General features: G+C 42.7%; 1 protein-coding gene across 1 annotated transcript; it reads left to right on the top strand.

The window, feature by feature from the left end:
- The first annotated feature begins 2,575 nt into the window (after positions 1-2,575).
- znfx1 (zinc finger, NFX1-type containing 1) lies at positions 2,576-17,272 on the top strand. The gene is made up of 15 exons (XM_090241951.1): positions 2,576-2,920; positions 3,905-3,989; positions 4,081-5,357; positions 5,473-5,759; positions 6,114-6,346; positions 8,883-9,014; positions 9,379-9,527; positions 9,735-9,878; positions 10,144-10,261; positions 11,418-11,647; positions 11,887-12,026; positions 12,603-12,903; positions 13,882-13,992; positions 14,100-14,195; positions 14,407-17,272. Exons 2-15 carry the CDS (start codon positions 3,929-3,931, stop codon positions 16,858-16,860), a joined length of 5,733 nt encoding a protein of 1,910 aa, XP_090098077.1. The 5' UTR covers positions 2,576-2,920; positions 3,905-3,928; the 3' UTR covers positions 16,861-17,272.
- Positions 17,273-22,343: the final 5,071 nt, after the last annotated feature.

Genomic DNA, 22,343 nt, shown 5'->3' with positions numbered 1-22,343 from the left:
AAATCCATGTAGGGATTATGTTGGTTTTTGTTGAAATGGTGTGTCAATAAATATACAAAATGGTGATGCATGGCCTGTTTTCATAAGACCACTAGTTAGCCCACTATAAATCCTCATCCCCAGGCTCAATTGCTACAACAGAGAAGTCTGAAGTTTACATACACCTTAGCCAAATGCAATTAAACTCAGTTTTTCACAATTACTGACATTTAATTACAGTAAAAATTCCCTGTCTTAGGTCTGTTGGATCACTACTTTATTTTAAGAATGTGTAATGTCAGAATAATAGTAGAGAGAATTATTTATTTCAGCTTTTATTTCTTTCATCACATTCCCAGTGGGTCAGAAGTTTACATACACTCAATTTAGTATTTGGCAGCATTGTCTTTAAATTGTTTAACTTGGGTTAAACGTTTTGGGTAGCCTACCACAAGTTTCCCACAATAAGTTGGGTGAATTTTGGCCCATTTCCTCCTGACAGCTGGTGTAACTGAGTCAGGTTTGTAGGCCTCCTTGCTCACACACGCTTTTTCAGGTCTGCCCACAAATGTTCTATAGAATTGAGGTCAGGGCTTTGTGATGGCCACTCAATACCTTGACTTTGTTGTCCTTAAGCCATTTTGCCACAACTTTGGGTCATTGTCCATTTGGAAGACCCATTTACGACCAAGCTTTAACTTCCTGACTGATGTCTTGAGATGTTGCTTCAATATATCCACACAATTTTCCTGCCTCATGATGCCATCTATTTTGTGAAATGCACCAGTCCCTCCTGCAGAAAAGTACCCCCACAACATGATGATGCCACCCCCGTGCTTCACGTTTGTTCTTCGGCTTGCAAGCTTCCCCCTTTTTCCTCCAAATGGTCATTATGGCCAAACAGTTCTATTGTTGTTTCATCAAACCAGAGGACATTTCTCCAAAAAGTATGATCTATGTCACCATGTGCAGTTGCAAACTGTAGTCTTTTTTTTTATGGCAGTTTTGGAGCAGTGGCTTCTTCCTTGCTGAGCGGCCTTTCAGGTTATATCATTATAGGACTCGTTTTACTGTGGATATAGATACTTTTGTACCCGTTTCCTCCAGCATCTTCAAGGTCCTTTGCTGTTCTGGGATTTATTTGCACTTTTCGCACCAAAGTAAATTCATCTCTAGGAGACCGAACACGTCTCCTTCCTGAGCGGTATGACGGCTGCGTGGTCCCATGGTGTTTATACTTGCGTACTATTGTTTGTACAGATGAATGTGGTACCTTCAGGCATTTGGAAATTTCTCCCAAGGATGAACCAGACTTGTGTAGGTCTACATTTTTTTTTTCTGATGTCTTGGCTGATTTATTTTGATTTGCCCATGATGTCAAGCAAAGAGGCACTGAGTTTGAAGGTAGACCTTGAAATACATCCACAGGTACACCTCCAATTGACTCAGGCTAATTAACAATTTTCTGGAATTTTCCAAGCTGTTTAAAGGTATAGTCAATTTAGTGTATGTAAACTTCTGACCCACTGGAATTGTGATAAAGTGAATTATATGTGAAATAATCTGTCTATAAATAATTTTTAGATAAATGACTTGTGTCATGCACAAAGTAGATGTCCTAACTGAATTGCCAAAATTAGTTTGTTAACAAGATACTTGTGGGGTGGTTGAAAAATTAGTTTTAATGACTGCAACCTAAGTGTATGTAAACTTCCGACTTCAACTGTACATAGGCAGTGCAGCGGTATCTTGAGTTCCAAAGTGTTTATGATTAGCCATACTGACAAAAAAAGAGCACCATTGTGTTGCTCAATATACACTACCAGTCAAAAGTTTTAGAACACCTACTCATTCAGTCGCTAGCCCCTACTCCATTGCAGTGGTGGAAAAAGTACCCAATTGGTGTACTTGGGAGTAAAAGTAAAGGTATCTTAATAGAAAATGACTCTAGTAAAAGTGAGTCACCCAGTAAAATACTACTTGAGTAGAAGTATTTGGTTTTAAATATACTTAAGTATCAAAAGTAAATGTAATTTGCTAAAACATACTTAAGTAATTTCAATCCTTTTATAATGCAAACCAGATAATAGTTAGTTTTTTTTTGTGTGGAAAGCCAGGGGCACACTCCAACACTTAGACATAATTAACAAACAAATCATGTGTTTAGTTTGATCTGGCAGACTGAGGCTGTAGGGATATGAACAGGGAGGTTCTCTGTGTGAATTTGGCAATTTTCCTGTCCTGCTAAGTAAGCATTCAGTACTTTTGGGTGTCAGGTAAAAAGTACATTATTTTCTTTAGGAATGTAGTGAAGTAAAAGTTGGCAATAATATAAATTGTACAGATACACAAACTACTTAAGTCAAAATACTTGAAAGTGCTTCTTAAACTTTGCAAAAATGCTCAATTGCTACAACAGAGAGAGCGAGCCAGTGCAGCGTTATGTATATCTTTTAACTTCCGAAGTGTTTATGATTAGCATTACTGACAAAAAAGAGCACCTTATTATTGCTCAATATGTATTTTCGTAAACATGAAAATTATCACTCAAAAAAATTGTACCAACAAGTAGAGCGTGTAGTTTCATTTCTGACTCACTTGCACTTCGTATCATTTTGCAAAGCGTAACGGGCAGCAGATCGATCACTCAAGTATTGTCAACATATTTGTACAAACAACAGGGCGTGTAGTTTCATTTCTGACTCACTTGCACTATGTAACATCTTGGAAAGCGAAACTGACAGCGAACAGGCCTGGGCCTGTTTAAAGAGCAGCTCGCGGAATTCCCCAACACTGATCCGCAGAGACGAGGACAGTAACAGAGCGAATCGTTACTGTCAACCAGACAACAAGGACTACAGAAATACGCGTATTTAAAAGTTTTATGTCATCTGCAATTGGACCCTAAATCCCATCAAAAATATTCACACGTCCAGCAAAGGTAAGCAATTCTATTTTACTATGTAGAATTAAAATGTATCACATATGAACACCCTATTTCGACAAGTAAATACAATTCTGGATAAGATGTCACGTCAGTCACACTGCTTGGTTTATACACTTGTGGAACAGTTCAAATCGTTTTCCTTGTGTCAAAATTTGCACCGCTTGTCTTTGTGAGAGGTGACATGTTTAAATCATTGACCTATTTGTTTTAAGCGACTAGCGCACAGCTCAGACGGCCATACATACCCACACCGATACATGCCACCAGATGTCTCTTCACAGTCCCCAAATCCAGAACAGACAACGGGAAACGCACAGTACTACATAGCGCCATGGCTATTTGGAACTGTCAAGCAGTAGAATCTGATTTTTTAAAACGGATAAAACTACACGTTATGGATCAGCGCGGATTGTGAAGAGACAAACACAGACACACAGGGCATTCGCTAACACACGCACTCTACACACATTTGAATAATGTTATTTTTCTGTGTTATTGAGTTTGTATTGTATATATGTTATAGTTGTTTCATTGTATGTAATTGTTTTTGGACCCTTAGGAAGAGTAGCTGCAGATCCGGAATAAAATACAAATTATTAATTTACATCATTCCATGACTGTCCTAAAACACTGACATTATGGGATGAAATATTCACCCTTGGTTTCGAAGGATCCAGATTGATTTCGATACATTGATTGTATCAGCCATATATATATAATTTATTCACTGTATCCAAGTGACATCATTTCAGTAGAAATGAAACCAACACTATTTCCGCATAATAAAACATTTATAAAAAAATACACGTAATAATTGTCTGTGTCCAATAGATGTCGCACGGCATCCACCACAATGTACAATAGTCATGCATCAAGATTAAGTTTGCCTCTGTTTTGGAATAACTTTAAACAAATTGATTAATGCCATTGTTATAAACATTCAATATGTGTTTTGCTGGGTTTCATTTCTTGTTCTAGTGGACCAATAGTAATTCAGCCTGAATGGAAAACCCAAACAGGGGCAGGAGAGGTAGAGGAGCCAACCATGTCCATCACAGAATAGGTAAGGAGATTAATTTTGAGTTTTGTATAAGTAAGACATGATTGGCATTTCCTTCATTTAATTGATATAGATTTCCCTGTTTGCCTCTCAGGTGCTGAGGCTGGTCAGAGAGAAGAGGAAGGGATAGCCAACCGAGGGGGAAGAGGTAGGGGGGCCAGGGGAGAGAGGAGAGGTGTTAATGGGGGGAACCCAAGGGAGGATAGGAGAGCGCGAGATGCAAGGGGAGGAAGAGGAAGGGAGGGTGCGAGGGGTTGGGGAGGAAGAGGAGGAGGAGAAAGAGTGGAAGGCAGAGGAGGAGGGGAGGGTGCGAGGGGTTGGGGAGAAAGAGGAGGAGGGGAGGGTGCGAGGGGTTGGGGAGGAAGAGGAAGAGGAGGAGGCAGAGGAGGAGGGAGAGGAGGAGATGGAGAGAGAGGGGGAGGGAGAGGAAGAGCTGCAGATGGTGGCGCTCCTCATGTTCGTCCAATGGGGTACAAAACGTTGGAGGAGCTCTCCGGGAAAGAACCTTCAGAAATAGCCATTACTCTTGCCTCCAGTTATGGACTGCAAGCTCTACTCGACGAACGAGAGATGCGAAAGGACCTCGTTCAGCTCCTCTGCCAAGTCCTCTGCAAGGCCTTCTTGTCCAAAACTGACCGTCAAACTATACAGCACTTGGCTGGCTTAATCAAGCATTCTGGATTCCTCCGAACCATCCTGCCCCATTATGTGATGGGAATGGGGTCAGAGTTCGACCTCACTCGCCGGGAACAGTACCCCCAGCACTTGGACAACATCATGACCCTTCTCGCTGAGGTGCTCAGGATATTCCCGGCTAGCTCGACCCAGGCCGTGTCCATGATAGTGGCCCTCTTCAGACCAGTCATCAACAGCCTGCGAGCTGTGGGGGTGGATGTCCTGGAACAGACGGAGGAAAACCTGGAGAGGATCCAGGTCCTGGTGGAGCACCTCCAGGAGAGGGCCAGGGAGGGCACCCTAAAGTCAGACAACTACTCCTTCATCACCCCCCAGGAGGACGCCCCACTTGGGGAGGCCGACTTCAGGACCCTATCCATTTACCCCACCCCTGAGGAGTTCCACCAGGAACAGAGGCCCTTCCTCAGGCCCAACCTCATCTTGAAACGCTATGCCAGCGGACTGCTTTACCTGGACACGCACTTCCGGCTCATGCGAGAGGACTTTGTGAGACCTCTTCGAGAGGGCATCCAGCAGCTGCTTCAGAGCCAGCAGGACCTGGGCAATAAAGACGTCCCTTTGAGGAAGAGGCGCTTCGATGACATCACAGTGTACTTTGACACGCGACTGGTGGTTCCAATGTGCACCCGGTCTGGTTTGGCCTATAAGGTCCAGTTTGACTCCAAACCTCTTAAGGTCAGTCAGTTCTATTGAGTATTTGAACAGAATAAATATAACTTACCAAGACTTGCCAACATTGTGTAGTAGAGTGCATTCAATATATGTTCATGTTATTCTCTGTCCCACACAGTTTGTCCGCTGGCAGAACTCCAAGCGGCTGATATATGGGTCCCTGGTCTGCATGTCCTGTGACAACTTTGAGAGTTTCCTGTTTGCCACTGTGTCCGACCGGGACCCCAAGGAGCTAGAGAAGGGCTTTGTCCAGATCATTTTCTCAACGGAGAGCAGGCGAGCCCTAGCCGGAGTGGAGGCCCACCAGTCCTTCCTCATGGTGGAGACAACCGCCTACTTTGAGGCCTACCGCTATGTCCTCGAGGGGCTGCAGGAGCTGGAAGTAGAGGATCTGCCCTTCCAGAGGTCGGTGTACTGTCTGTCGGTGTTGAATTCAATCATTAGTCAGCCCTACGTATGTACTGGCTGTCGCACCGGTGATGTTGATGCTATGAGAGAGAGTCGGCTAAATATTTTTGTTCCACCATGTTTTTCTGATATTGAGAATCGCAGATTGTGTTCATACAGTTCCATACTTCTGATCTTAAAGTGCTTAACATGGTTTGTGGGTGACTTACCTCTTCCACCAGCTGCTAGATGATATTTAGCAGATATTTTGTGACAGAACATTTACTGCATATCAATTATTGTAATGAAGAATGAGAACTTTCTGACTAACAAAAATTGTATTTTTGATTCATGACAACATGTAAATTGCAGGTATATAGTGGAATGTAGCTCAGAGGTCCACCCTCCTGCCTACCTGCCAATGGGGGATACATATGACCTGTCTGCTATTGCGGTGCCTGAGTTTAAGAGCAGCCGCTTCCACACCCTGGATCCTGAAGCCTGGCCCCCCATGGAGCAGCTGGGATTGGACGAGTCCCAGATGAGAGCACTTCAGCTCGCCCTCACCAAGGAGCTGGCAATCATCCAGGGACCCCCAGGCACAGGTGGAATACATATAGAAAAAATTATACATATTGAATTTGATCATGTTTATATACACTACCTTTCAAAAGTTTGGGGTCACTTAGAAACGTCCTTGTTTTTGAAAGAAAAGCACATTTTTTGTCCATTAAAATAACATCAAATTGATTAGAAATACAGTGTAGAGATTGTTAATGTTGTAAATGACTATTGTAGCTGGAAATGGCAGATTTTTTATGGAATACATTTGAAGTGAGAAGTTTACATACACTTAGGTTGGAGTCATTAAAACTCGTTTTTCAACCACTCCACTAATTTCTTGTTAACAAACTATAGTTTTGGCAAGTCGGTTAGGACAACTACTTTGTGCATGACACAAGTCATTTTTCCAGCAATTGTTTACAGACAGATTATTTCACTGTATCACAATTCCAGTGGGCCAGAAGTTTACATACACTAAGTTGACTGTGCCTTCAAACAGCTTGGAAAATTCCAGAAAATTATGTCATGGCTTTTGGAGATTCTGATAGACTAATTGACATCATTTGAGTCAATTGGAGGTGTACCTGTGGATGTATTTCAAGTCCTACCTTCAAAGTCAGTGCCTTTTTGCTTGACATCATGGGAAAATCAAACGAAATCAGCCAAGACCTCAGAAAAACAATTGTAGACCTCCACAAGTCTGGTTCGTCCTTGGGAGCAATTTCCAAATGCCTGAAGGTACCACGTTCATCTGTACAAACAATAGTACGTACGTTTAAACCCCATGGGACCACGCAGCCGTCATACCGCTCAGGAAGGAGACGTGTTCTGTCTCCTAGAGATGAACGTACTTTGGTGCGAAAAGTGCAAATCAATCCCAGAACAACAGCAAAGGGCCAAGTGAAGATGCTGGAGAAAACGGGTACAAAAGTATCTATATCCATAGTAAAACGAGTCCTAAATCGACATTACCTGAAAGGCCGCTCAACAAGGAAGAAGCCACTGCTCCCAAACCGCCATAAAAAAGCCAGACTACGGTTTGCAACTGCACATGGGGACAAAGATGGTACTTTTTGGAGAAATGTCCTCTGGTCTGATGAAACAAAAATATAACTGTTAGGCCATAATGACCATTGTTATGTTTGGAGGAAAAAGGGGGAGGCTTGCAAGCCGAAGATCACCATCCCAACCCTGAAGCACGGGGGTAGCAGCATCATGTTATGAGGGTGCTTTGCTGCAGCGGGGACTGGTGCACTTCACAAAATAGATGGCATCATGAGGTAGGACAATTATGTGAGGCACTGAGTTTGAAGGTATGTACACCTCCAATTCAGAATCTTCTAAATCCATGACATCATTTTCTGGAATTTTCCAAGCTGTTTAAAGGCACAGTCAACTTAGTGTATGTAAACTTCTGACCCACTGGAGTTGTGATACAGTGAGTTGTAAGTAAAATAATCTGTCTGTAAACAATTGTTAGAAAAATTGCTTGTGTCACACAAAGTAGATGTCCTAACCGACTTGCCAAAACTATAGTTTGTTAACGAGAAATTTGTGGAGTGGTTGAAAAACGAGTTTAATGACTCCATCCTAAGTGTATGTAAACTTCCGACTTCAACTGTACATCGGTGTACAGAGTTCCATTATCAGCATCCACTCCTGTGTTCCAATGGCACGTTGTGTTAGTTAATCCAAGTTTATAATTTTAAGTCTAATTGATCATTAGAAAACCCTTTTGCAATTATGTTAGCACAGCTGAAAACTGTTGTACTGATTAAAGAAGCAATAGAAGTGGCCTTCTTTAGACTAGATGAGTATCTGGAGCATCAGCATTTGTGAGATCGATTACAGGCTCAAAAGGGCCAGAAACAGCCCTTTCTCCTGAAACTCGTCAGTCTATTCTTGTTCTGAGAATTGAAGGCTATTCCATGCGAGAAATTGCCAAGAAACTGAAGATCTCATACAATGCTGTGTACTCCTCCCTTCACAGAACAGGGCAAACTGGCCCTAACCAGAATAGAAAGAAGAGTGGGAGGCCCCGGTGCACAGCTGAGCAAGAGGACAAGTACATTAGAGTGTCTAGTCTGAGAAACAGACGCCTCACAAGTCCTTAACTGGCCAGCATCCCGGAGTCGCCTCTTCATTGTTGTCATTGAGACTGGTGTTTTGCGGGTACTATTTAATGAAGCTGCCAGTTAAAATGATGAACTTGGATTAGCTAACACAATGTGCCATTGGAACATAGGAGTGATGGTTGCTGATAATGAGCCTCTGTACTCCTATGTAGATATTCCATAAAATATCTGCCGTTTCCAGCTGCAATAGTCATTTACAACATGAACAATGTCTACACTGTATTTCTGATCAATTTGATGTTATTTTAATGGACAAAATGTGCTTTTCTTTCAAAAACAAGGACTTTTCTAAGTGACTGCAAACGTTTGAATGGTAGTGTACATGTACAATTTCTAGGCTGAAAGTTTGACATTAGTATGCCATACTGCTTCATGTGTTGGTGGACTTGCAGGAGTATAATACTTTTGGACGTTCGTTTTCTCTCCTTACTCATAATCTCAGGGAAGACCTACACAGGACTAAAGATCGCCCAAGCTCTTTTGACCAATCAGGAGGTGTGGAAAGGTGTCTTTGACTCCTCCCCAATGCTGGTGGTTTGTTATACCAACCACGCTCTAGACCAGTTCCTGGAAGGTAGGGCTCCTGCTCCCCGACATACTGAACTATGGATGTATTGTATATGAATGCATGATTCTCCCACACTATTTTTGCTTCTCAGTTATTTTCAACCTCAAGCCATTCTTGAAAAATGTCATAATTTGTGTTTTACCAGATATAATTCTGAAGGGCACTTTAGTCATCATATGTATCAGCAGCTTTTTCATTTGTTTAACATGTACCATAGGCATCCCCAAGTTCATTTGTTTAACATTGTGCACCAAAGGCATCCACAAGTTCATTTGTTTAACATGTACCATAGGCATCCCCAAGTTCATTTGTTTAACATTGTGCACCATAGGCATCCACAAGTTCATTTGTTTAACATTGTGCACCAAAGGCATCCACAAGTTTTTACCAGACGGTATTGTAAGAGTGGGTGGGCGAAGCAACAGTGAGGCCCTGAAGCGTTTCACTCTGGGGGAGCTGAAAAGGTCCCATGACTTCCGCCGCAGACTACCGCAACATCTTCGCCGTGCCAACAGTGAGGTGAGAGTTAGTGTGGGAAACCTGAAAGTTACGCTAAAATTTGAGAAATAGTCTTAAAATGTAAACGAGCACTCCTATTGAAGTCAATGTAGCTCAGCTTCCGTATGTGTCAGGAATGTATACAACCAGGTTGGATATCTTTTGGGGAAATAGTCATTTAGGGAAACGATACCACATACCGATGCTCAGAATATTGTTTCCTCTCAGATCTATGATGCACTGCGGACCGAAGAGACTAAGATCCAGACTCAGTCTGTGCAGCTGGAGTGCAGTCTGCGAGGCGTTCTAAGGGAACAGTTCCTTCAAAGGTTCATCTCAGAGGTGCACTGGGATAGCCTGTCCCTCCAGCCTGTGAGTCGTTGATACCACTGTCAAATATAAAGTGGTGACTAATTCTATGACTATAACTCATAGTTCCACCACCTCTGCTACTTCTAGAACTATGATGATGTCATATAGGATAACAACAATGAGGACGATAACCCCTACTGCTTATTCAAGGCTTAAGATTCATGTAAACAAAATAGACATTCCCAGAAAAGCTTTATGATGCGATCTGTGATAATCTGCTATTGGCCAGAGTGGAGACAATACTTCCTCTTGTACTTTTCCTCAGGCACTGGATGGTTTTGAGAGCTATGGTGGGAAGAAGCCGTCTATGATAATGGAGTGGCTGGGGTTAGGTTCCACTGCCTTCCAGCAGAGGACACCATATCCTCAAAATGACAATGCAGGTGAGAAGCCACTGCAGTACCACCGAACGAAGACATAGGGCTGGAACAGTTATTGTATAATCTCGTAACTGACAATTATGGACAATAACCCTGAACTTTAAAACAATTATTGTCATAATCTTCTTACTACATTATTTTCAGTAGAAGGGGGATTCACCTTTTATATTTAAGTAGATATGGTTTACCCAATAGCAGTTAATTATATATTTTTTTTACATGAAGTGGGTAAAGTTGGTAATCATTATATGAACAGAACGGCACGGTCGGGAGGAGAAGCTTAATTTCCAAAAGTTCCAAGCAACAGGGGTGTCCCCAAAGCTGTGTTGTATTCATTAGGTACAGTATATTGTAACTTGTTTTCAAAGATAGGTTATAATGCATTATAAGCAGTTTGTTTAAAAAAAATAATATAATAATAACCGTGCTTGACAATTCATTGTTACCCAAAATTGCATAATCGTCACAGTAGACGAGACACAACATGATCAGACAGACATAGCAACTGGAACAGATGCAGAGCAAATCAAAATCAAATTGTATTTGTCACATGCATACAACAGGTCTAGACTTTACCATGAAATGTTTACTTTATGAGCCCTTTCCCAACAATGCAGAGTTCAAAAAGTGTTTCTCCTTGTGGCCTTGTATTTGTCAACATTGCTTGTGAATATATTATGGCTGTAGTTCACATAGCTAGCTAGTAGTCTGCTGTATCTATTGAACTCTTTTATGTTTTCTTTAAAACTCCCTTTGATCCTGAAACTATATTGGGTGAAGCAGAGTTCAGAGTTCATCGAATCAAATGTTATTTGTCACATACACGTGTTCAGCAGATGTTATTGTGGGTGTAGCGAAATGCTTCTAACTCCGACAGTGCAGTAATATCTAACAAGTAATATCTAACAATTTCACAACAATACACACAATACACACAAATATAAAGTAAAGGAATAGAATTAAGAATCTATAAATATTTGGGTTAGAAATGTCAGAGCGGCATAGACTAAGAAACAGTAGAATAGGATAGAATTCAGTATATACATATGAGATGAGTAATACAAGATATGTAAACATTATTAAAGTGACTGTTCAGAGAACTACTAGGAATAGAAGTTAGAAACTCCTCACCCATTTTACCCTCTCTGTTTTGTAATAGATGGGGAAATGGACGAAGATGAGGAGGAGGAGGAGGACCTGATCGAGATAGCGGAGGAGGCAGACCTGATCCAGATGGAACGCTTTGTAGAAGTCTCAGACATGCATCATAGTCACGATGATGATCGAAGAAAGATGGAGGAGACAGTCAGGGATATGGCGGAAATGATGCTGGCCATGAACCTGGAGAACACTCTGATACATGCAGAGCAGAGTGAAGAAGGCTGGGAGGTGAGAACCTACAACGTGCCTTGATCCAAACTTATTGTATAACAATATAGCCAAAATACATTGCATCATACAATATGTGAATCACAAACTAATTTAGCTGCTTATTGATTTAAATTGACAATCTCCTGCTTCATATTCAGAGTATTTAGCTCAGGAGTATGGTAGAAAGACAGGTGCTGGGTTAAAGGTATAGTTAATGTTATTTGAAAAGTCTGACGTGTCTCTCTCTGTGTGCGCAGATACAGCGGGTGCAGAAGAGGAAGATGAAACATCGTATTAGGAGAGAGCTGGGCAGCAGCTCAGCCATGAGTGAAGATGAGGAAGACACCATTCTGGATGTGTGGACTCTTAGTCTGCCAGACAGATGGAGACTGTACCGGTAATAGTCTCTCTCATCCCCTAGGCAACGCCAGACTGCGAGCGGGTATATTCCCATTGTGCATAATTATGTCAACTAATTACTGAGAAAATGTATCTCAGTAGATGCATGCACTGAACCCCTCACCTCTACAAGTTTCTGTCACCCTGGCAATGTAACTGTGCTTAGTTTGTGCAAAGTGCACAGTCGTCATGACCACACAAACCACACAGGTGTGCGATTGACTGTGCCACCTTAAGTGACGCATGTTTTGATCTGACTGGGGAAAAGACCAGTGCAAGGCTCAGTTGTGTGCCAAGCCAAAAAGCCATTTTGGATGATGCAATAAAGAAATTGTCACAGCTCCAGCGTGTTGGATTGACTCAGTAAATCATACAAGGAATAAAGGATTCTGCTCTACACATTATCTACGAATCTCAGATATTCAGAATTTGATTGTGACAGGGTTATGTCAGGTAAACACAACTTTTCTATAGGAACTTTGTTAGTTTTATGACCTGCGTGTGTAGACTCCATTAGTGGCCTTACCGTCAAATGCTACCAATGACCTCATCTGACGCTGCTCTGTGTTCGCAGGTTATGGGTGGGGCGTTATCGGACGGAGCTGCGTATGCGAGCCCAGCAGGCAGAGCAGGACTATCAGGATGCTGCCGAGCGTCTGGCTGAGATTCGTCTCCGTGAGGACTTATGTGTCCTGAAGGAAGCCAAGGTCATCGGCATGACGACCACGGGGGCTGCTAGATGGCGCAAAGCTTTGCAGGAAGTGCGCCCCCGCCTAGTGATCGTGGAAGAGGCAGCAGAGGTACTGGAGGCCCACACCATCACCACTCTGAGCCAGGCCTGCCAGCACCTCATTCTCATTGGAGACCACCAACAGGTACTGGACACTCATTGGCCAGGCATGGTCAACTTCCCTACTGTTATGCCACTAAATCCAGTGATTGAATTGGACATGAAAATTGCTCCTAATCTTCAATTGACTTGAACATTGCTCCTAATGTAAAATTGACATAACAATTGCTCCTAATGTAAAAGTTATTTGAACATTGCTCCTAATGTAAAATTGCTCCTAATGTAAACTGGGCATTTGTTGATTGAAAGTCCATGGTCATTTTAATTTCTTATTGAAATGCAATCAACTTCAAACTCTGCTTGGGGCTAAACGGAGAGTTCACCCAGCTATAAGGTCTTACGTAACTTGACTTGTTCCTTTTAGCTCTGAGTGAAAAAGCTAAAGCACTCTGGGAATATCACGTATTTTACTCAGTTCAATATAATCCACTTTTATTCAAAGCTGGTATTCTTGAGATGTGCACTTTACTTTCGTGTAGGTGGATCACACTTTCGATGAGAAAAAAAGCTCTGGCTTTGAAGTGCTATTAATCAAAAGTTAGTGGTTGAAATCTAACACAGTCAGGCAGAAACAAACTGAGTACAATAACTCACATTATTTGAGAATGTTTTGTATCTTTCCCACACCCTCTCCCACATACATTCTTACCTTGTCCCCTAAATAAAGCAGACACACATTAACAACTGAAAAGAAGCAGGAAAACAAGATAGGATAGCAAAACTGTGAGTTTTTATTTTCAAATACTGTATACTCTTCATACTCTTTTTATTTTTACTTTATTACATTGATTTGAGAGGGCCAATGCACATTTATCAACATTTAAGTTTAGTTGAACGGCAAATGTTTATCTTTGGGCAGGTTCTTGAAAAACAGTGTTCAACAACAAATAATAGAGTTGAAGAGATGTTGTCTAAAAGTGTTGAAATGAGGTGATCCATTCCATCCTCTCTTGGGCTTCAGCGGTACTTATAGGGGTACTTATGTGGCTCATTGTGTCCCTAGCTCCGGCCCAGTGCAACAGTGTTCGAACTGGCCAAGAACTTCAATCTTGAAGTGTCCATGTTTGAGAGGCTGATCAGGATGGACTTTCCATACGTCAGACTTAACTACCAGGTATGTGTGGGGAATCTAAAGGGAAAGTGTATATGGATAAACCAATTACCCCTTGTTCTTCATTGTCCATTGACCAATCCTCTAACTCTGGGTCTATCCCCGCACAGCATCGCATGAGGCCAGACATTGCCCGTCTCCTGGTCCCGCACATCTACTCTGAGCTAGAGAACCACCCCTCAGTGATGGACTATGACAATATTAAGGTTCGTCAATGCTTTCAGAGACTTTTTACATGGTAGTTACCCTCCTAGCAGGAGTGCATTTAAAGATGACTGTATACTGAATATCAATCCATTTCAGCATGTCATCAATTCAATGAACCATCAATAAAGTACAATACACAGTCCATGTGTAGGCCTTAGAAGTTAGTTGCGGTCCAATAACCGTTGTATTCACCTCCCTGTTGTCTTGTAGGGTCTTCTCTCCAACATGTTCTTTGTGGAGCATAACTACCCGGAGGAGGAGATCAGGGATGGAAAGAGTCGCCAGAACCTCCACGAGGCCTTCTTTGTGGTAGCGTTGTGTCGCTACCTCCTGTTACAGGAATACCAGCCGTCCCAGATCACCATCCTCACCACTTACACTGGCCAACTCCACTGTCTGCGCAAACTCATGCCAGCCAAAGAGTTCAATGGGGTAAAAGTTCATGTTGTTGACAAATACCAAGGAGAGGAGAATGATATTGTCCTGCTGTCGCTGGTTCGAAGTAACAAAGAGGGGAAGGTGGGCTTCTTGAACATCCCCAACCGCGTCTGTGTGGCCCTGTCACGGGCTAAGAAGGGTCTCTACTGCGTTGGAAACATGGCCATGTTGGGAAAAGTCAAGCTTTGGAGCAACATCCTGCACACACTGCGAGAGAAAGACCAAGTGGGCCCTGCCCTGACCCTGTGCTGCCAGAACCACCCTGAGCGACACATTAAAGCATTCTGCGGCGACGACTTCAAACATGCTCCTGAGGGAGGCTGCAACCTGCCCTGCGAGTTCCGCTTGAACTGTGGTCACGTGTGCTCCAGTGCTTGCCACCCATACGACCAAGAGCACAAGAAGTACACATGTAACAAGAAGTGCCAGAAGGTCCTCTGTGAGCTGGGGCATCGATGCAAACTTCTGTGCTACAAGAAGTGCCCTACAGACTGCCTTACGCGGGTAGAGAAAATCGTACCGCGATGCCAGCACAAGCAGATGGTGCCCTGTCACCAGGCTCCAGAGCGGTTTGTGTGCCAGGAGCCCTGTCAGAAGATGCTGGTGTGTGGCCATCTATGTGCCACTGTGTGTGGGGAGTCCTGCACCACCACCTGCATGGCAACAGTCACCTTGGAGCTCAAGTGTGGACACAAGCAAGAAGGTCCCTGTCATAATAGGAGATCTACAGTACAGCCGGACTGCAGGGCACCTTGCAAACAGATTCTGAAGTGTGGCCACCCCTGTCCTGGTTCCTGCCAGAGATGCCACCAGGGCCGCTTCCACTTGGGCTGTTTCCACCGATGTGATAAGCTCCTAGTCTGCTCCCACAAGTGTCGGGAGCCCTGTACACGTGACTGCCCTTCCTGTCCAATTCTCTGTGAGAATCGCTGCATCCACAGTGCCTGTAAGAAGCCCTGCGGCCAGCCCTGTGCCCCCTGCATAGAGCCCTGTGCCTGGCAGTGTCCTCACCAGGGCTGCAGCAAGCTCTGCCATGAGCCTTGTGACCGTCCACCCTGCACCCAGCCCTGCACCAAAACCTTGCAGTGTGGGCACCCCTGCATCGGCCTGTGTGGAGACCCCTGCCCCAACAAGTGCCGTGTTTGCCACCCCGAGGATGTTATGGAGATCTTCTTTGGTACGGAGGACGATGCTGAGGCCTGCTTTATTCAGCTGGACGACTGCGGACACGTCTTTGAGTCCACGTCCATGGATAAATACATGGGGATGGATGACAACCAGCAGGCTACCGAGGAGCAGCTCGCAGTAAAGTTGAAGGAGTGCCCCAGGTGTCGCACTCCCATCCGCAGGAATCTCCGGTACGGGGCTTACGTCAACCGGAGTCTGGCGGTAATTGAGAAAGTTAAGGAGAAGATTAATGGAGCACAGTCAGATATTGCGGCACAAAAGGCGATCCTTAAGCAGCAATGGATTGACAAGGAGGACTTGCAAAGGTATCTACCAATGGAGTACATACAGATCGAGAAAAAACTAAGGGCCTCCCACCTCACAGCTAAGGAACTGTGGATCACGGAAAACAAGATGGCCTTCCTTGAGAGAGTTGGCAAGTTGCTGAAGATTAGTAGGCAGCACATGTCAAGTGCGGAAGTTTCCCACTTTGATGAGAAAGTCGAAGAGTTCCTGAGGTGGCTGATGGATTGTTACCAGAAGTTCTCGGAGCAGCAGGCTTCTGATCTGCAGAGCGAGCTACAGAGGCTGTCCTTTTTGGCCGAGCTCAACGCCCGCTGCAAGATGGCTAAGGACACAGGTCGTGGGGTCAAGGTTCAGGCTGAGGTCACAGCCATAAGGGAGGTTCTGGAGAAAATGCAGCCATTCACTCTGCAAGACGAGGACTCAGTAAAGCAGGCACTGAAAGACTTGGCTGAAAAGCTACCAAGCTCTGGCCTGGGGATCAGTGATGATGAACGAAAGATGATACTTTCAGCCATGAGTTTGCCTAAAGGCCACTGGTACTCCTGCCCCAACGGTCACGTCTATGCCATCGGAGATTGTGGAGGCGCCATGATGAGCCGTAACTGCCCAGAGTGCAATGCTACGATCGGTGGAGCAAACCATGCTCTGGTAAGTGGCAACAGAGTGGCTTCAGAGATGGATGGGGCACAACACGCTGCGTGGTCTGAAGCTAACAATATGCTGAACTTTGGTCTGGTGAACCTTGCTGATTAAAAACTGATTATTTTCTCTGTTTAATTGTGACTTCATGACCGATGTGACAATTATCATAATTTGCACTCCAGAAAGCGTTGCTATATCAATTGATATATTTAAATGCTGAAATCACTGTAAATGATTCATTGAATGTGATGAAATAAATCTGCTTTGTCAATATAATATTTATTGTTATTCTACTTTTTAAAGTGATATCACTCCAGAGTACAATACTGTATTTTCAACCCAATGTACAATTATGAATTATGCAAATGTTTAGGCAGGATTTTTGGGCCTCAACATTTAGACACCTGTGTGTATTTTTCCAGTCACACCAATAGATGGCAGCAGTGTATTGTTCATTTAACAAAGAGTTGGCTTGATATGTGCAATATGTTTTTTCTAATAAAACATATTTGAGATGATCCCATATATTTGCAAATGGATTTTCTAACACACACACACATACACAATTGTGATTCAGCTAACTGAGAAACTCAAAATAAATGAACATGACAAAGGGGCTGAAAAACAACACAAACTCTGGTATGATAAGAAAACACTGTAAATGTAACTAATATACACAAATATATTGGGGGGGGGGGGGGTAAACTGAAACTCCACCTTGTGTCTTTGACATTGCCCATTTATTTAAATTAGTATAGGCCTACTTTATGTATCGGTTAAATACATTTTCTGAGTATTTTGTGAACTATAGTGTAGTTGGCCCTAAGCTGTAAGTGATTGTCAGGTGGCAGGGCAGAGGTGTTTGACTTGGTGTGGTTAGTCCTATGGCCCTGTCCAGAGACAACCCTTAGTTCCTTCTCCCTAAATCAATAATAAGTCTAGGCGTAAGCAGTATGGCAGTAGCTTTACCTTGCCCTCGGATAGGTTGGGAGGATTTTGTCCCACATTTCTTATACTTATCTAATCCTCTCAGATCTACACAGGTGCTTGGTTTAGGTACTAAGGGTTGTTTCTGGACAGGGTTCTGTCATCTTATCACAAGCTGCAGGTGTAGGGAACATCAGGACCGTGAGTCGGATAGATGTGAGAGACACACACACACACACCGTACACCTAAACATCTGAAGTTATAAAGATGACAAACACCCTTTATATATCATCTAGATAGGTGCCCAAGGCTGCATGGATTTGCAGTATTATAAGCTGCATGGATTTGCAGTATTATAAACTGCATGGCAGGATCAGCAAGTTTCTTGCACTTAGTCAAAACATGACACACGGCTAGCTGGCCAATAATAAAACATCACTGGAATTTCAAACATAACATTCTTGGCCGTGAAGCAGCAAGACCCTAAACAACTTCAAATTCGTGGAAATCGGGGCTGACAACCATTTAGGGCGTTTTGCAGCAGTTTGCATCACTTTATTACATGATGAATGTAGCCTTGTCACAAACCCAGCTCTAATGCAAACCGTGCTCTCTGCAGTAAGAAAAGAAAACTGTAGTGTCAGGATAGGGGGACAAAAAAGAGCAAATTTGAAACCATGAATGTCATGCTGTCAGTATTTATGGTGTTTCGGTTTCAGAGACGGACTTGGACTGAAGGAGGCACTGCAGAAAAATGGTAACATCCTAAGGGGCCCGCAGGCTCATCTGTCACGTCAAATTCCCTTAAAAAAAATCTGTCTGACTTCCTTAGCTGATTGGACTGTCTTTCAAGGACGATCGAGATTAGAGGAGGATTCAATTGAAGCACATGAGTTAGAGAGGCCAAAATCTGTATTTTTTCATGACAATGAATCACTGTCATTGTGCTTAATGGGGAGAAGAGAGCCACTTAAGTGGCACAGATGTAACCGTTACTTCAGTGAGAGACGGATTCTAGTGCGCGTCTTTGAGCGTTAACTAAATTAAGGCATGGTTACGGTTGGGTTGAGGAGACACTGATCATGCAGCGACAGCGGGAGAGGTGGATTAATTCAGTTTTATACATGTGTGGTTAGGCTACCCATTATATGAAAGTGATTTTGTATAGATTTTTCCATAGACCTAATCTGTTGTCTTTGAATGTCGTGTTCAACACCTTACTATCCTGTATAATATTGTGTAGTGAAGACAGAGTTTGAGGCAGTGCTTGACTTGGACAGGAGCTCACCTGAGCTGAGTACCGGCACCTCAAATGTTCTACTGCTCGAGTTCCTTTTATAGAATATTAGCTCAAAAGTATTGTGGAGCTCCTGCACCTAAATATAAACAGTACCGGCACCCAAAATGAGTACAGAGCCTATTTCAGTCCAAGTCAAGTACTGGTTTGAGGCATCAAAACAGTACTGAGAATGAGAATCCACCGCAGGCTAGGAACAGACAGTAGCTAGCTATGTTGCATCCTCATCTCATGTTCTTGGCAGGTGTGATTAACGGAGAAGCTTAACAAGATCCGATCTAAATCACGGAATCTGTGCAAACATGTGACATGCATGCAGACTGAGGAGGAGACATGTATGATAGCCTGTAATTCATTTTCAGCAGGCCTACGGTCATCCAAATTACTCCCTTATCTATTGTACTTGTGCAGCACGGTTCCCATTTGATGATAGACACAGACAGTTTGCTTAAAGTATCATCTAAAATCATCATAAAGTGATGCAAGGTGCTGCAAAGCACCCTAAATGGATGTTTTGAAAGAAAAGCGAGAAAAGCGCCATATAAAATCCATGTATTACAGTGGGCCATCAGAATAAAGGTTGTTGGAGGTCGTTCGAAACACTGAAAGGACCGTAACTTTGAAATTCACTTAAAACAGCATCAAACCTGTATAGGAAATGTTAATTGCATATTTACAATGCGTTTTTCTAATCCTTTTAACCAGATACTGTAAATATCTGATGTATTTTTAGCACATGGCTTAGTTTTTGCATTGAGTACATGGTTTGATATTGCCTGTTTGTTATTATAATGTTATTCTAATAATAATCATCCCTTAACTCGTAACTGGGCCGTATCAAACATCACAGAGGAGTGCTGATACGTTCAGGTTTCTCCTGTCCATTCGTTACTTTACAAATCACCAAACTGATCCTAGATCAGCACTCTTACTTTGAGACTTCCATCAATGTCTTACCTGTGGATCATAACACGCTGAAATGTATTCACACAAGCACTGTTCAGATTCGCTGTGAACTGAAAGGTTGACATTTATAATCAACTAAAGTGATATAAATAGTCTCTGACAACCCCCATTTGCTGAAATATAAGAATGGGTCGACCATACAGGAGGGCAATTGTAGGTGCATGGACGATTGGTACTGTGTATGCTGTAATCTTTATGAGCCCACATTATGAGTAAATCGTTCATTAAGGCTCCCATGGCTGCATTTATCAGCACTACTTCACTTTAAGTGAAAAAGCTTTTGATATCGTAATAAAACCTGGTATAGCTAGCTACTACTGTGTACTGTCCCGATGTATATATTGTAGCTAGCTACTACTGTGTACTGTCCCGATGTATATATTGTAGCTAGCTACTACTGTGTACTGTCCCGATGTATATATTGTAGCTAGCTACTGCTGTGTACTGTCCCGATGTATATATTGTAGCTAGCTACTGCTGTGTACTGTCCCGATGTATATACTGTAGCTAGCTACTACTGTGTACTGTCCCGATGTATATACTGTAGCTAGCTACTACTGTGTACTGTCCCGATGTATATACTGTAGCTAGCTACTACTGTGTACTGTCCCGATGTATATATTGTAGTTAGCTACTACTGTGTACTGTCCCGATGTATATACTGTAGCTAGCTACTACTGTGTACTGTCCTGGAGATAGGTGCACGGGGATGTTAACGTGTGCACTTACGAGATTACACACGTTTGGGAGGGAAGGTGTTTAAATGTATGCGTAATAACTTAAGATACTGATACCGAGTTTTCACCCCAGCATTACGTAAGGTGGAAAGCTGTTTTTGCTGAAAGTAACGTTACCCAGGGCCTCTTGGGTCGTATTCTCCCCTGACAAAGTGGTTAGTGATCAGAGGCCCCAATTCTCCCCATCACTCTGGGTCCATGTTCACCATGCAGCTCAGCTCCCAGTGGAGTAAAGAGCTAGAGGTTAGGAGTGGGGAAGGAGTGAGCCCACTGACTTAATCAACTATCATTCTCCTATCTCCATTGGATAACTGCTGAAATAGGCATCACCGCCCTCCTCTTCAATTTCTCTGATAGGATTTTACCCCTTCATTTTACTGTCTGTATGGACCTCTTTGTAATTGACCATTCTCTTCCGCTCCAGACTCCAATATCTAATCTTCTTCTCTTGCTTTAGCCCTTACTGATTCAGCTCAGTATCATTTGTTAATAAGCCACATTAGAATTCAATAGACATGCAGCAACATGTTTTTTTGCTGTTCTCTGGGGGAGAAGCGATGTTAGTAAATTACATGACAGCAGCAATTAAAACTTATGATGCTACAAAGTGCAATAACTGTGTCTGTCCAGATGTAGGGTGTTATGTCCATCTCATTGTAACACCCCTTGGTACAGCTCTGATGGAAATAATTGGGGGAAAATTCTCATAATTTGTCCTTTCCAAAAAAGGGAGTATTAGAAAACACAGCCCAAACTGAAATTTCAACGCCAATCTTGGTAGTCGCTCTTCTCAGAATGAAAGTACACTTTCTTCTCTGTTGAAAGTTACGTTATTGATTTTTTAAATTTTATCACCATAGTTAGATCATTCTTAGATCATTCTTAGATCATTCTTAGTGTCACACCCTGACCTTAGTATTCTTTGTTTTCCTTGTTATTTTGGTTAGGTCAGGGTGTGACATGGGTGATGTATGTGTTTTTGTCTTGTCTAGGGTTTTTTGTATGTTTATGGGGCTGTTTCTCTTCTAGGTATATTGTATGTCTATGGTTGCCTAGATTGGTTCTCAATTAGAGGCAGCTGTCTATCGTTGTCTCTGATTGGGAACAATATTTAGGCAGCCATATTCTGTGGGTACTTTGTGGGGGATTGTTTCCTGTCTCTGTGTTCTCTGCACCAGATAGGACTGTTTCGGTTTTGCCACGTTTGTTATTTTCTATTTGTGTAGTGTTCACGTTTTCGTCGTTCATTAAAATATGTTGAACACGAACTACGCTGCTTTTTGGTCCGATCCCTGCTACAGACGAAGAGGAGGAAATAAGCAGTGACACTCAGATCATTCTTAGACCATTCTTAGATCATTCTTAGATCATTCTTAGACCATTCTTAGAGCATTCTTAGACCATTCTTAGAGCATTCTTAGATCATTCTTAGACCATTCTTAGGGCATTCTTAGAGCATTCTCAGATCATTCTTAGATCATTCTTACAATTGACTCTGGTGGCTTAATTTCTCTTACCAAAATAGTGTAGTAGCCTCAGGGTAACAAAGAATATACCTCGATAATTTATAATCTCAGAGTTCATAAATTATGATAAAAAATGTTTATCTCAAATCTGCTTACTGGTTTTGAATGAACAGATGTCATAATGTCGTTTCTACATGCTC

This window comes from Oncorhynchus mykiss, chromosome 7, assembly GCF_057628025.1.
Source record: "Oncorhynchus mykiss isolate SJ-2025 chromosome 7, ASM5762802v1, whole genome shotgun sequence".
NCBI lineage: Eukaryota > Metazoa > Chordata > Actinopteri > Salmoniformes > Salmonidae > Oncorhynchus > Oncorhynchus mykiss.
The sequence above is the reverse complement of the archived record's forward strand: the minus strand, read 5'-3'. Positions and strand labels throughout refer to the sequence as shown.